General features: G+C 36.4%; 1 protein-coding gene across 1 annotated transcript in view; it reads right to left on the bottom strand.

Annotated features, from left to right (window-relative positions):
* The window catches only part of fancc (FA complementation group C), a 31924-nt gene that overhangs the window by 3264 nt on the left and 13612 nt on the right, over window positions 1-15048 (bottom strand). Inside the window, exons 5-14 of the mRNA XM_079897033.1 lie at window positions 12990-13097; window positions 11076-11140; window positions 10792-10956; window positions 10527-10683; window positions 7726-7781; window positions 6944-7043; window positions 6586-6661; window positions 1640-1733; window positions 415-589; window positions 105-296 (exon numbers count right to left, since the gene is read on the bottom strand). Of these exons, the coding sequence (XP_079753159.1) occupies window positions 105-296; window positions 415-589; window positions 1640-1733; window positions 6586-6661; window positions 6944-7043; window positions 7726-7781; window positions 10527-10683; window positions 10792-10956; window positions 11076-11140; window positions 12990-13097 (1188 nt within the window). The remainder of the gene's footprint in view (window positions 1-104; window positions 297-414; window positions 590-1639; window positions 1734-6585; window positions 6662-6943; window positions 7044-7725; window positions 7782-10526; window positions 10684-10791; window positions 10957-11075; window positions 11141-12989; window positions 13098-15048) is intronic.

Here is a 15048-nt window from a genome sequence, read left to right as displayed (position 1 = left end):
CTAGTCTTGAATAGGCCACCGGGTTCGCATGAGTAAACCCTTGGCATTTGTGGACGTAAATGTAATTTCACAATGTGCTGAAACTGAATCAGTGAAGACCTCACCTTGTCAGTTATTTCAGTGATAATGCTAACAGGTCCATGGGAAAAGATGGCAAAGTTTGAAAACAGATGCAAGACGAGGTTTGTTGAAAGAGAGGAGGACAGGAGCTCTTTCACAGCACTGAGGTGACTAGGAAGGGGAGGACGAGTGAGAAACAGGATCCTTAGATGAGTCCAGGCTTCTCTGGCCACTGCCTGAGATTAAAAACAAAGAGGAGGAAACCATCAGTAATTTTCCAGTCTGCTTCACTTTGCTGTTTTTAACTTGTGACGTAAGGTTGACTGACTTCAGCGCCATAATTAGATCTCTTACGGTTTGTTGGGACCTCTGGTGCCCTCTGTTGGTGGGGTGGTGGAAGAACGTCAGGAGCCACAGCAGCGGTTCGGCGTTCTCAGGCTCTGCCAGAACAAGCAGCTCAACAGCTGTGTCCACCCAGTACCCACACTGCACCAGCAGGAACCAAGCTTCAAAGACAGACTCGTACGCCCTGGAAAATCACCATCCACCCAAACACACAATGGAAGAACATAACAGTTATTTACTGTTACATATGTGTTATGAAGAGAGATAGAGAAACAAGAAGGTTAATTCTTATTGAACATTGAAATGGACAGCTTAAAGTGATAAATAAATAAATTACTTTAATCTGTCAATTTCAATGAATTTCAAACTTTGATTCAACAATTTATTTGCTTTTTCATTTAGAAATATTCACAGAAGTCGATTTGAATATATTTAAAATGTAATTTATTCCTGTGATAAACAAAAGCTGAATGTTCAGCATCATTACTCCAGTCTTCAGTGTCACGTGATCCTCCAGAAATCATTCTAATATGCTGATTTTCTGCTCAAGAAACATTTCTATTTACCATCAGTGTTGAAAAGTTGTGCTAGTTAATATTTTTTTAGAAACGATACAAAGAATTCTTTGACAAATAAAAGTTCAAAAGAACAGCATTTTTTTTACATAGAAATCTTTCTGATTTACTGACACTTCTGATTGATTTAATGCATCCTTGCTAAATAAAAATATTCAACCTTATTGATCCAAAACTTTTGAACGGTAGTGTCTGTGTGTATACTGTATAGGGTTACTTGCACCAAATGTGAAAAGAATTGGCGTCAATAGGTCTACTCGCATCAAGGATGAAACAAATCGACCGTATGTCTGGCTAAATGAAAAACATATTTTATACTTATGTGCATATATTATATTTACACATATATTATAAATGGGACTTTTAAGGGGTGGTTATGTATGTAGCACAAAGGGTTAATGTATTGCAACCCATTTTAAAGTCATTCAGGACATTCCACTTGGTGTGGATAGACCTTTTGGGTACTTTTCCAGGACAAGCATTTGTGAAGAGCAGCTATGTACTTGAATATCTGGTCATCTGTGTCCAAACACCCTTCCTGTGTCAAGCCTGAGCTGGCCAGAAACATACCGGATTACTGCGTGGGAAATCTCTCAAGTAACAGCACGGCAGATGATAAGAAAGCAATGAAGTGCAGAGTGTCTTGAAGCTCATCTCACCTGACATCTTCCCCCGCCTCCTCATTCTCTGTCACGCTCTGAAGTAAACTTCTGATCCAGCTCAGATGATCCCGCCAGGCTTCCCTGGGAACCTCTGAAAGAGGGTGACATGAGAAACGCAGAAATCAGACACTTTGGAAACTGATTTTGAGCTGGATACCTAACTTACCCACTGATAATAAACCTCCGGTTTAAATAGTTTCAACCGACCCTTCGATAGGCCTTTAAAATGTTCTTGACCAATGTTTGTTTAATTTATTGCACTTTATCTATTTGCATCTGTAGATTTTAAATACAATACATATCTTTGAAGTCCGATTTCTCAAAATGCATTTCTGAGCCAAAAATCTCCACTTCATTAGGAGAGGCAAGGCAAGTTTATTTATATAGCACATTGCATACACAATGGCAATTCAAAGTGCTTTACATAGAAGAAATTAAAATAATAAAAAGAAATAAGAATAATTAAAACAGTTTAGAAAAATAAAATAAAATACAGTACAGTACAAACAGTCGGACGAACAGTGGCACAGTGCTCATTCAGTAAATGCACAGCTAAACAGAAGTGTTTTGAGTCTGGATTTGAATGTGACTACTGTAGGAGCACGTCTGATCTCCTCTGGAAGCTGGTTCCAGCTGCGGCTGGCATAATAGCTAAGAGCAGACTAAGAGTGAACCCTTGGTATTTCTAGCTGATGTGATCCTAATGATCTGAGTGATCTGTTGGGTTTATATTCAGTGAGCATATCTGCAATGTATTGAGGTCCTAGGCCATTGAATGATTTGTATACCAGTAATAATACTTTAAAATCAATCCTAAATGTAACTGGGAGCCAGTGTAAAGACCTGAGGACTGGTGTGATATGTTCATATTTTCTGGTTCTGCTCAGAATCCTGGCGGCAGCGTTCTGTATGAGCTGCAACTGTCTTATGGTCTTTTTGGGAAGGCCAGTGAGGAGTCCATTACAATAATCCACCCTGCTGGTGATGAAAGCATGCACAAGTTTCTCTAAGTCTCGACTGGAAACAAAGCATCTAATTCTTGCAATATTTTTCAGGTGATAGTATGCTGATTTATTTATTGCTTTGACATGACTACTGAAACTAAGGTCTGACTCTAGTGTCACACCAAGATTCCTGACTTGATGTTTAGTTGTTTGACCCCTAGAGTGAAGGTATGCGTTCACCTTGAGAACTTCATCTTTGTTTCCAAATGCAATGATTTCAGTTTTGTCTTTGTTTAACTGTAGAAAGTTTTGGCACATCCAACTGTTGACTTCATCAATGCATTGGCACAGGGAGTCAATGGGGCTGTAATCGTTAGGCAATAGGGCTAGGTAGAGCTGTGTGTCGTCTGCATAGCTGTGGTAAGCAATTTGGTTCTTTCTCATTATTTGGCTCATTGGGAGCATATACAGGTTGAACAGGAGTGGCGCAAGAATTGAGCCTTGAGGGACTCCGCATGTCATGGATGTCCACTCAGACTTATGGTCTCCTATACTCACATAATAACCTCTCCCATCTAAGTATGACCTGAACCATTTTAGGACTATCCCAGAAAGCCCCACCCAGTTTTCCAGCCTGTCAAGAAGTATGTTATGATCAACAGTGTCAAATGCAGCACTGAGGTCGAGTAGTACCAGCACTGATGATTTGCCTGTATCAGTATTTAAGCGAATATCGTTTATTATCTTTATGAGCGCTGTCTCTGTGCTGTGGTGCGGTCGGAAACCAGATTGAAAATTGTCAAAAGATCCATTCAAGCTCAAGAATTTGTTCAGCTGATTGAAGACAACTTTTTCAATGATCTTGCCTATGAAAGGAAGATTTGAGATCGGTCTATAGTTGCTTAATATGGTCTTATCCAGATTGCTCTTTTTCGGGAAGGGCTTGACAGCTGCAGTTTTCAGGGAGTTTGGAAAACTCCCAGAGAGAAGTGAGGCATTTACCACTTCTAGAAGATCTGCTTCTAAACTGTTAAACGTCACAGCTTTATTCGTATCTATATTCTGAAGGATTTATAGAGGGGTTTGTTAATTTATCATTTGCTTGACTTTGATACATTGATACATTTTATCCCTAAAAACAAAGTGAATTGTGAAAATGTTGACAAAAAATGGTGGACACAAGAATGTATGCAATTCTTAATGTAATCAATCAACTGGGGAAGTATGGTGATACTTCAGTTAAACTGTTTACCTGGGGTGTTTAGCCCCTTAAAACATATTCAGCACTGTATATTTACTATCATTATATGGACAAAAAGCAGGCATTCATCAAAATATATTCTTTTGTGTTCCGCAGAAGAAAAGGTCAGGTTTGGAACAACAAGAAGGTGAGTAAATAATGGCAAAATGTTCATTTTTGGATGAACTGTCCCGCATTCAAGAATCATGACCTATCCTTAGCTAAATGAGGTAAATACCTAAGCTCTGGCATTCACAAATCTCCTTTCAGAGACGAAGGCCCCCTTCATGTCAATCATTCCATGTACATTGACAATTGAACCAGCGCAAACAAATAATCCTAAAAAAGAGCCCCTTGGCGGAGCAGACACCTGAGGCCTGCAGCTATTCTTCTGTTGTGCTGGATATAGAATAGGTGGCATTGTGAGGATATCCTCCGGAGTTCAGGAGGCGCTGCAGAGCCCAGGGTCCTTTGGGAGCCGAGCCAGAGATAGATATCAGAGGACCGGCCTGAAGCGGGCAGGGTGGGTACAGGAGGAAGGAGCCTGTTTGTTTGGGACTGCTCTGATGGAGGGAGGGAGATAAGGCCAGGCTTTTGGACACTTCAGATGGTGGAGGGTTAGGATGAAGGATTCAAATAAAGGTCAAGCCACTCACTGAGACAAAACCGATATTTTAGTCACGTTCAGTCGGTTGATGAGGTTATCGTTTTGGGTGGTATATGAGTAAAAGAAAGAGATTTAGTGTGTCTTGTAATTTGCTGGCGATATGATATAATTAGACTATACTATGTAGCTGTGTCTCCCCTTATTCTAGGAAACATTCACAATTTCTGTCATATGACCGTATATATGCCTATGACTGACATGTACGTGAGAATAGTGATTTGTTTTCATGGTAAGAATCCATTTAAAGTAAATTGAAGTCATTTATATGGGAAGTAAATGAATTTTGTGTCAACGCAAACTGATCAAGGTCTACAAATACACTCTAGCGTTTAAAAGTTTGGATCACTAAGATTTTTTAAATGTTTTTGAAAGTAGTCTCTTGTGCACACCAAGGCTGATTTTATACAAAATTCAGTAAAGAGAGTAATTTTGTAAAATATTATTACAATTTAAAATGACCTATAAAATGTAATTTATTCCTGTAATGGCAAAGCTGAATTGTCAGTGTTGTAAACAGTTTTGCTGCATAATATTTTTGTGGAAACTGTGATTCAGGATTCTTTGATGAATTGAAAGCTCCAAAGAACAGCATTTATTTTAAATATAAATGTTTTGTAACATGATGATGACTTTACTGTCACTTTTGATCAATTTTTTTGCATCCTTGCTAAATTAAAGTATTAAAAAAAAAAAAAATCTGTAAAAAAAAAAAAAAAAAGTATGTGTAAAAAATAAAATAAAATAAAAAGTATGTAAAAAAAAAAAAAAAAAAAGCTATCATTTCGAGATTAAAGTCGAAATGTTTCGAGATTAAAGTCGAAATGTTTCGAGAATAAAGTCTTCCGTAGAAGTTGTGTGTGTGTGCTTGCCGTTATTTCACACGTGTGCGTGCGTGTGTGTGTGTGTAAATACATGCGCTTGTGAAGTCGAACTGCCGTCTATAATAGGCACCGTACGTTCTGGATACATTTTAAGTGCATCATTCTGTATCCAATCATTTGACCGGATCCCGTGATTTCCTTAAATATAATAACCACTGGTGGTTGAGGAAAGATTCCCTGAAATGATTGTAAAGCGCTTTTAAGTGTAGGCCTACAGTAGACATATGAAAGCGCTATATAAATGCCTCATTCATGCATTCATTCATTCATTCATAAAGCTGGATATCTTGATCCAGTCTGACAGTATATTTTATAACGTCCTATAGCCTAATGTCATGTTGGTAGACCTGTAGAATATCCCCTTTGTTGAAAGCCCAGATAAAAGTAAAAAGCGATTATTTTGTGTAGATCCAGTTTACACACACACACACGCATGAATGCCTGTGCGGCAATGTGAAATAACGGCAAGCACACACACAACTTCTACGGAAGACTTTATTCTCGAAACATTTCGACTTTATTCTCGAAACATTTCGACTTTAATCTCGAAATGATAGCTTTTTTTTTTTTTTTTTACATAATTATTATTTTTTTTACATACTTTTTTTTTTTTTTTTTTTTACATACTTTTTTTTTTTTTTTACGTTGCGGTTCAGGGCTTCCGTAGTAGTGTGTCCAATTCATAAAATCAGGTGATTTTCAGGTTAAGGATCAGCCATTTATTTTTAAATGAAAACTTTTTACAAGGATTTTGTCTTATTGAACAATCCTCTAGTATTTATGCTTTTTTTGTTGTTTTTTTTTTTTCCTTGTAATACATGTGATATAAAATCTTTATAATAATAACATTTATAATTAAGTATTTTTCACAAAATGATAGCTGTGGGGTAAAGTGTGCCAGATGTTCTGGAAAAAAAAATTCTTATTAAATAAATTTGTATTTCTTTCAGAAAATGTGAATAAAACACATTCAAAGCATTTTTGCTGCACATTTTGTTGGTTCTGTATAAACAAATTTTTATTTTATTCATATTTAATAAATGTAAACAATTTACATATAACAGTTTAATTGGTTATTAAACCTGTTGGTTATTTGAAACCAACTTAAAAAGTGGCACAGCTTACCCCACCCCCTCCCCCCTATGTGCTATAAACTGTTGATGCTCTATATCATCAAAGAGCTTTCTCAGATGTAGTATGTGATGCTGTACCTGACGGTGCTGTCAGTAAAGGAGAGAGTAAACTGGGCGTCACGTTTGGGAAGAAGGCTCTGAGTGGTAGACGATCCTACAAATCATATATGCACACAGATATCACAACAAGTCCAACTCTGAAATATCTCTTTTGTGTCGTTTGAGAGCCACTAGTGGCACCAAACAGACCTGCCAATCACATGAAACTCCACAGAGGCCATGCATTGTTATTTCTCTGCGTTGTTTTCTTTTGTTTATGGCCTCTGTGGGATTTCGTATTTTTGGAAACAATCTTTTTTTTTTTTTTTGTGATTCGGTTTGGTGCTTGCCAGTGCCAGAGAAATGACACATTCACATTCATGAAGTCAGCTTGTACCTGAGGTTTCTGTCCAGTCACTCTCTGGAGGAAGCAGGCAGTGAAAACCTGTACGAGGGCTCTCAGGGCCAGGTTCTCATCAATCTCTGTCAACACATTCCTGCACACACACACACACACATTATAAATCCATACTGTTTTTGTTGAAAAACAAAACAACATTCACACTAAAGCTCTAATATATGCGTTGATTGAGAAAGCATCAAGACGTAAGATATGGGTAACAGTTTAGTATTCTTTGAAAGCTTCCAATAGCAGCCTAAATCAGAAAAATGTCAATAATAAAAAATAATATTATTGGACAGTACTAATATAATAATTGATAGAACCAACAAAATATTAATAACTGAATATGTTGTAGTCAATGAATGCTTTTTCCTGTGAGCTTTTGGGAGGGGGGGTTTATGCATAGTAAAATAAAACCTGTAGCAGTTTGCCTTTTTTGCCAAATAATTTTGTAAGATAAATATCACAACCAAGTAGTGTTTTGTTTAAAAAATATAAAAAATTTTCCTCATATTTTGATGGTTTAATCACATTTGTAGGGTTATTAAAAACAAATATCCCTTCCGGACATCAATTTTGGCCACTACTGTGTACTATATTATATAATCACTTAATATATTATATATTGTATTATATACAGTATAAATGGGTCAGATGGTGTCTTTTTTTAATCATTTTTTTAATTTTAGCAGAATGGATTTAAAGATGATCTGGGGCACATTTTATGGTGTTTTGCAGACAGATTTTGCGTAGGTCTAAAAAAAGCCAAAATTCACCTGTAAATCTCAGTGACTGTGAGAAAGATGTGGCAGTAATGGGCTGAAGCTTGAGGCTGGTGGGGGAAAGAAGAACATTGCAGTGCATTAGGAACACTGTCTGGTTGTAATCTACTCTCTCAACCACCAGGAGGCAATGCTGCAATAATAATGAGGACCCGTTGGCATCTCCCACAGATCCTCTCCCATAATTCACTGCTGCAAGTTTAACAGCCAAGTTTCTTACCAACAAAACGCACATTGCTTTATTATACAGCAAATATCATCTGTTTTAAATTCATGTGAAAGAGTCAAAAAAATTACATCCAAGCAGCTGTACATGCGTGTCTGGTGCAGCACGTAAACGTACATGCTCATATTTTAATAGAACAGGTTTCATTAATATACCCATAGTTCATATGGGCAAAGAATGCCATAAAAACATTTCACCCAGACCCAAAACATCAGTGCTCCAGAGAGCCCACATGTGCCCCTGCGGTCTTTGATCCTCAGAACATTTGTCTCTGTTTGTGTGTGTGTGTGTGTGTGTGTGTGTGTAGGCCACAGGGAGAAGCCTCATTATTCTCTCCTTCATTTGGGACCATTAAAACATCTGCCACACCCAGCCTACAGGCACCCTCATCTCCCCTCTGCACGCACACACACACGATCCTCACACACCACCCCCAAACACCAAAGCATCTCAGATATTCCCGTAACCCCAGCTATTCAACGCTTGCCAAAAGCCGCCAATTTGCTGCTCCAATAAAAAGAGACGCATTTCGGCAACAAATATTAGATGGTATGATCCCGTCTCAGAAACAGAAGACAGAGCAATAGAAACAAGAAAGAGAAAGATCACGTCAAGAAAAGAGTTCACTAACTCACAGCCAAAGTCATAAAACCAATGAACGAAACTGTATGACTGCAATCACAAGCAACTTTTTGCACAATAATTCAGATGTGCACCTGGAGCCGAAATGTTGATATACAACACCATTTAATTCCTCACCTGATCTTCATAAATAAGCGATTCAGACACTAGTCATCAGACAATCGTCATACACTACTGTTAAAAAGTTAGGGGTCAGAAAATGAATACTTTTACAAAATGTTTCTATTTCAAATAAATGCAGTTCTTTTGAACTTCCTATTCATCCAAGAATCCTAAAAAAAAAATGCTTTCCACTGCTGTATTTTGATTAAATAAATGTAGCCCTGCAGAGCATAAAAGACTTCTTTCAAAAACATTTAAAAATCATAATAAACCCAAACTTTTCAACGGTATAAATTCACAGGTGCCTTCTGGTTTAGGATCAAACCTGCAGGCTTTGCATTATCCCTTTGGCAGCCTCAAAAAAAGCATTTCTCCTTAAAGGGAGAGTTTACCCCAAAGTTAAAATTATGCAATAATTTACTTACCATCGCCTCATGTTGTTCCAAACCTGTATGACTTTCTATATTTAATTGGGACTGGAGCTGTCATGAGTTACAGTGGAGAAGATAATCTTAAAAAAAAAAAAAAATTTGTTCATGACACAAAGTCTTAAAATACAGAGCACGAGTAGTTTGGGCCACTTGTACTACACTTTCATGGTAATTTTTCTGACAACGTATAGTGTTTTTTTCCCCAGTCCCCATTTACTTTCATCATATGGAAAAGAGCAACCATTACATTCTTCATAAATTCACCTTTTGTGTTTTACAGTAGAAATAATATGGGTTTGGAACGACATGAGGATGAATAAATTATCAATAATTTTCAAAACCAAAAATTGAAAACTATTGCTTTAAATCTCTAAAATCTCACATGAGAGACCGTGATGTAAGCAGAGGCGTAGGAAAGAGCTGTCTGCTTTTTATGAAGGCCGAAGCGTTCTCTCCCTAGTGAAAACAGATGGGTTCTCCAAACACTCATCCATACCTTCTCCTAACACTTCAGGGAGGGTCAATTACAGAATAGCAAAAACATCCTCTTTCTGGCAGTGGGATGCTGGAAGATGCTGTTTATTGTTATTGGAGCTCAGCTTTGAGGAAGGTGGATGAAAACAGAAATGTGAAACTAATTTCTGGTTTCCCCTTTTTGATTGCGGTTTAAACAACTTGTTCCTGCAACGTAAACACACTGCACAGTTTAATATGCTCTGAAGCACAAACAAATACGAGTTGAATGCAGCTGCATTTGGGCCTCATTTTACCTGTCTGTACAGCTCAGAATGAGATGCTAAACAGACCTCAACGGACCTCAAACATCAGCTATGTACATGATGACTGTTTGACATCCTTAGACAGACATGTAAATAAGGTCTTGATTTCAGTCATTTTAAGTTTCTTTATGTAGGAATGAAACAGCCTCATAAAGATGTGTTTGGACCACGGGTTCTGGTTCACGTCACACTGTTTGAGTCTGAGGCCGGCGTACCGCTGTTAATCTTCATACATTGTGTACCATACGAACAACAGACCATCAAATTCCTTCTTTACTACCATAGTTTTACTGTCATCACAGCAGCACAAAATTAATTAGCAACCGAAGCAAATATTATGACATGCGGTACTAGTTGCCACCAAACATAACAGTGTGAACTTGTTGCTAATAAACACGGTGATGGTCTGTTGTTGTAAGGTGCTGATATATATGTTTGGCCGTTTTTAAGAGACAAATGCAACTACAGTATACAACATTTGGTGTTATCAAAAAGTGAAACATTTTAAAAGTAGCAGTTTAAATGACAGATATTTAATGTGGTCTCAAACTTGAGACCCATCTGAAAAAAAAAAAAACCAGCATTTAATGGTAATATAGAAGAAATCAAGCGTACCAGTAATGAGTCGTTAACATGTTTGTCCAGACTCTGTGTCATTGATTCATGGTCAGACAGCACCGATTCCAGTAAGCTCACTGCTGCCCCCTCCAGACAGGTGGGGCTAAGACACCACAGGTTCACTACAGCCTCATCCTCCAACACAAGCCTCTTACTGCGTAAGAAAGAAAGACAGGAAAAACATACACTGGTCAAGAGCGGACATCATCTGTGTGCTGTCATTAAATGCTGCATTACAGTGTTTCACTGTAATGATACTTACCTGATCAAGGCCTCGCTGACTTCCTTAATAAACTCTTGATCCAGACAGGAAGAGCCACACAACATGGAATGCTTCAACAAAGCTCCAATGAGAGGAGCCATCTGAGGACATGTGACCAAGGCAGCGCATGCCGTCGACATGGTGTGAATGTTCTCGTTTGAACATCTATAAAGAGTGATTAATTAGTGTGGATTATATATATATATATATAGAAGGCATTTAATAATAACTGTTGCTAGAGGTGCTCTAAAGGCGAATCCAGTGTGAGATTAAGCGTTCATTACCTTGCTGATGTTTTTGGCAAGCCGTCACAGCTTTTAATGACCTCGTCTGTCATCAATGCCACCACCTGAAAGTGACAACAGGACACAACAGTTTGCCTATAATTTCACAAATGCAATTTAAAAACCAACTCAAACTTTAATTTGATTTCAGTTTATAATAACCATGAACATGAACAAGTGGAAAATACATCCACGGCAGGGCAAGATATCTAATATTCACAATGTATTCACTATGATTTTGCCAGTGATGTAAAATGATGATGTGAACATTGTGAATGATTTTAAAATTATTTTATTAGTCCATTTTTAAACAACACATCACTAGACTAGTTTTACAAGCCCTTCCTGTAATGCAATATGTGTGTAAGAAAGTGTTTAGACAAACTTAATCTCAGTAGAATAGAACTTCATCAGCAAAAAAAGTAAGTTTAAATATGTTTCTATGATTTGTGTTCATTATAACTCCAATTTTAATTAAAAAAACAATGAATGAATGAATGAATGAATGAATGAATGAATGAATGAATGAATGAATGAATGAATGAATGAATGAATGAATGAATGAATGAATGAATGAATGAATGAATGAATGAATGAATGAATGAATGAATGAATGAATGAATGAATGAATGAATGAATGAATGAATGAATGAATGAATGTATGTATGTATGTATGTATGTATGTATGTATGTATGTATGTATGTATGTATGTATGTATGTATGTATGTATGTATGTATGTATGTATGTATGTATGTATGTATGTATGTATGTATGTATGTATGTATGTATGTATGTATGTATGTATGTATGTATGTATGTATGTATGTATGTATGTATGTATGTATGTATGTATGTATGTATGTATGTATGTATGTATGTATGTATGTATGTATGTATGTATGTATGTATGTATGTATGTATGTATGTATGTATGTATGTATGTATGTATGTATGTATGTATGTATGTATGTATGTATGTATGTATGTATGTATGTATGTATGTATGTATGTATGTATGTATGTATGTATGTATGTATGTATGTATGTATGTATGTATGTATGTATGTATGTATGTATGTATGTATGTATGTATGTATGTATGTATGTATGTATGTATGTATGTATGTATGTATGTATGTATGTATGTATGTATGTATGTATGTATGTATGTATGTATGTATGTATGTATGTATGTATGTATGTATGTATGTATGTATGTATGTATGTATGTATGTATGTATGTATGTATGTATGTATGTATGTATGTATGTATGTATGTATGTATGTATGTATGTATGTATGTATGTATGTATGTATGTATGTATGTATGTATGTATGTATGTATGTATGTATGTATGTATGTATGTATGTATGTATGTATGTATGTATGTATGTATGTATGTATGTATGTATGTATGTATGTATGTATGTATGTATGTATGTATGTATGTATGTATGTATGTATGTATGTATGTATGTATGTATGTATGTATGTATGTATGTATGTATGTATGTATGTATGTATGTATGTATGTATGTATGTATGTATGTATGTATGTATGTATGTATGTATGTATGTATGTATGTATATTACTGTGTACTATTTTATTGGTCCAAATCATTATTTCAACATAAATGATTCAATTTTATTATTCCTGGTGTTCATTTAGTTAATAATGCTATGCTTTCACAGTATTTTACTTCTAGGTTAAACATTTTCAACCTACTTGGCAATAGTGGCTGTTTACTAGAAACAACAGTTATTGTGATTGGGGGCAAGAAAATAGATTCAATCGAAAATCATAAATAGACTGAAAAAGAGAAATTGTTTAGCCTTAGGCCTTATTACCCATCACACCACCCATGTCATTATTAACTAATATGCCAAGGCTGAGAACAGTGATTCCCAAACCTTCTGAAGAGCCTCTGAGTGGTATCGCTTCGGGCTTGATCCAGCATGTTTTACTGTAGCATGAGATACACTGCCCTCCTCCTCCGAGATCAGATGACACAACATATTCTGTCCAGAACAGACACAGAACGTAAAAATGCAGACGACAGCTTTTATTGGGAAAATGTAATCACACACCATGAAACATCAATAACATCATTTGTCTATAATTGGACAACTATTTGCTCATCATAAATACATCTCCATGTTGCATACAAATAAAAAAAGGGAAAAAGACAATGGAATGGTGGCAAGGCCTGTCTGTTTATGAAAGCACAGGGTTTAAGCCTTGACAGAAAACATGTCTGCATGTGGTGGGGCCATGTGGTTTCTTTAGGTTTACAGTATGCTAAGATGTCCTCCACAGACCCAAAGAGGCTCAATTACTACCATCTGAACAGCAAAAAACACACTGCAGATCACACTTAACTCTAAGCTGGGCTGTGGCTTAAGCACAGGCCAATGAAATACAGACCTTATATATTCTCTAGTTTTTTTCTCTACCTTGAGATGGAGAAAGATGGCATCTGCCATGATGTTTTTTCTTTGTTTTGTCTGGGTTTTTTTATTTATTTTTGGTCTTCAAAGTGGTAATTTAGACAGTACTAAACCACATGGATGCCCAGGCTAAATCAAAACAACTTGTACAATATTCCTAAAATGAAAAGAAAGAAAACAGATTGTTTGAGAGGAGCACATATTCACTTCTCAGATGTTTTCTGATCAAGGCATCACATGACTCTAGCTTAAAGATCTTCAAAGAAACAAGCTAACAAAATACATTATTAAACTATTAATGCTAAAAATCAAACAATTGCTTGTTCTGGGTGGTTGCTATGTAGTTGCTAGGGCACTCTTAAGGTGTTCGTGGTTGCAAGTCAAAAGAGCCCACCTATTTTACTGTCTGTTTTGACGCAAGTTGTTGCAAGTTAAAAGTATATATTTAGTTTGAAAACATTTCACAGTAATGTTGAAGTCGTTATGTTAGAAAATGAATATGTGAGTTTTATTCAAATTTGGACCGTGTTTGAGCAGTCATGAGCTATAAGTTCAAAGAAATTTTATTATATCCATTGATTTCAAAGAAGTTAAAACTTGCAATTCTCAGAATATATGGTCTTATTATATGTTCTTATATATCTATATATCTTATATATGCACATTACATTTCTCATGAATATTGACGAAATAGCTTTTTTTCTTGCATAACGTTTTTTTCTGTAGTTCACGTAAAATTTTACATTTCAAAGAATTTCTAAAAAATTTGGTTATACATTATTTTAAGGTGTCATTGTTACAGTGTAATTGTATATTTAAGTACTGAGTAATATAAGCAACTACATGTACCTACTATAGGGTTAGGGTAGGATTAGGATTTGGTTGAGGGTTAGTTGTATGTAATTATACATAATTTACTCTTATTACTATGGTAAGTACATGTAACATATGTAACAAGGACACTGTAAAATAAAGTGTTACCAAAAATTTTTTTGATTAAAAGGGGTAGTAATAACTTGGTAATAACAGTAACATTCAAACAAATTATGCATTCAGTTATGACTCAGTTATAAGCAGATTTTGAATGCATTAATATGAGGGCTAATAAATTCTTCATGTTGGGGCAGGGGTACGTTTCCTGACAAAGTTTAATCCTTATGGTTAGGGGTTTCAGACAATAGAAAAATAAAGGCACATCAAAAGACAAAGTGACAGAAATAGTAAAGATGGGGTCATTCTGCTCGGCCTAAAATAGTTCTCGAATGCGCCTGCAGAGGTGATTGTACTTAAAGAGACCACACAAGTCTCCCTAAAGACTGTTCCCAACCCCCAGGAGCCCTGAAGGAGCGGAGGGGCCATCAGGCATGGTCTGGTCTTTGTGATGTGGAGAGAGCGAGTCAGGCTGGCGCTCCCGAGAAAAGGCTCACAGTAGAATGGGCAACAGGCCCTTTAATAACAGGCAAAAATGTCAGTCCGTGGCTCTAGTGGAAGCATCGGCTAAACCACCCACATGAAGAACACG

The sequence above is a fragment of the Squalius cephalus genome (assembly GCF_949319135.1).
Source record: "Squalius cephalus genome assembly, chromosome: 16".
NCBI lineage: Eukaryota > Metazoa > Chordata > Actinopteri > Cypriniformes > Leuciscidae > Squalius > Squalius cephalus.
This window is presented reverse-complemented; position numbering and strand designations above follow the sequence as displayed.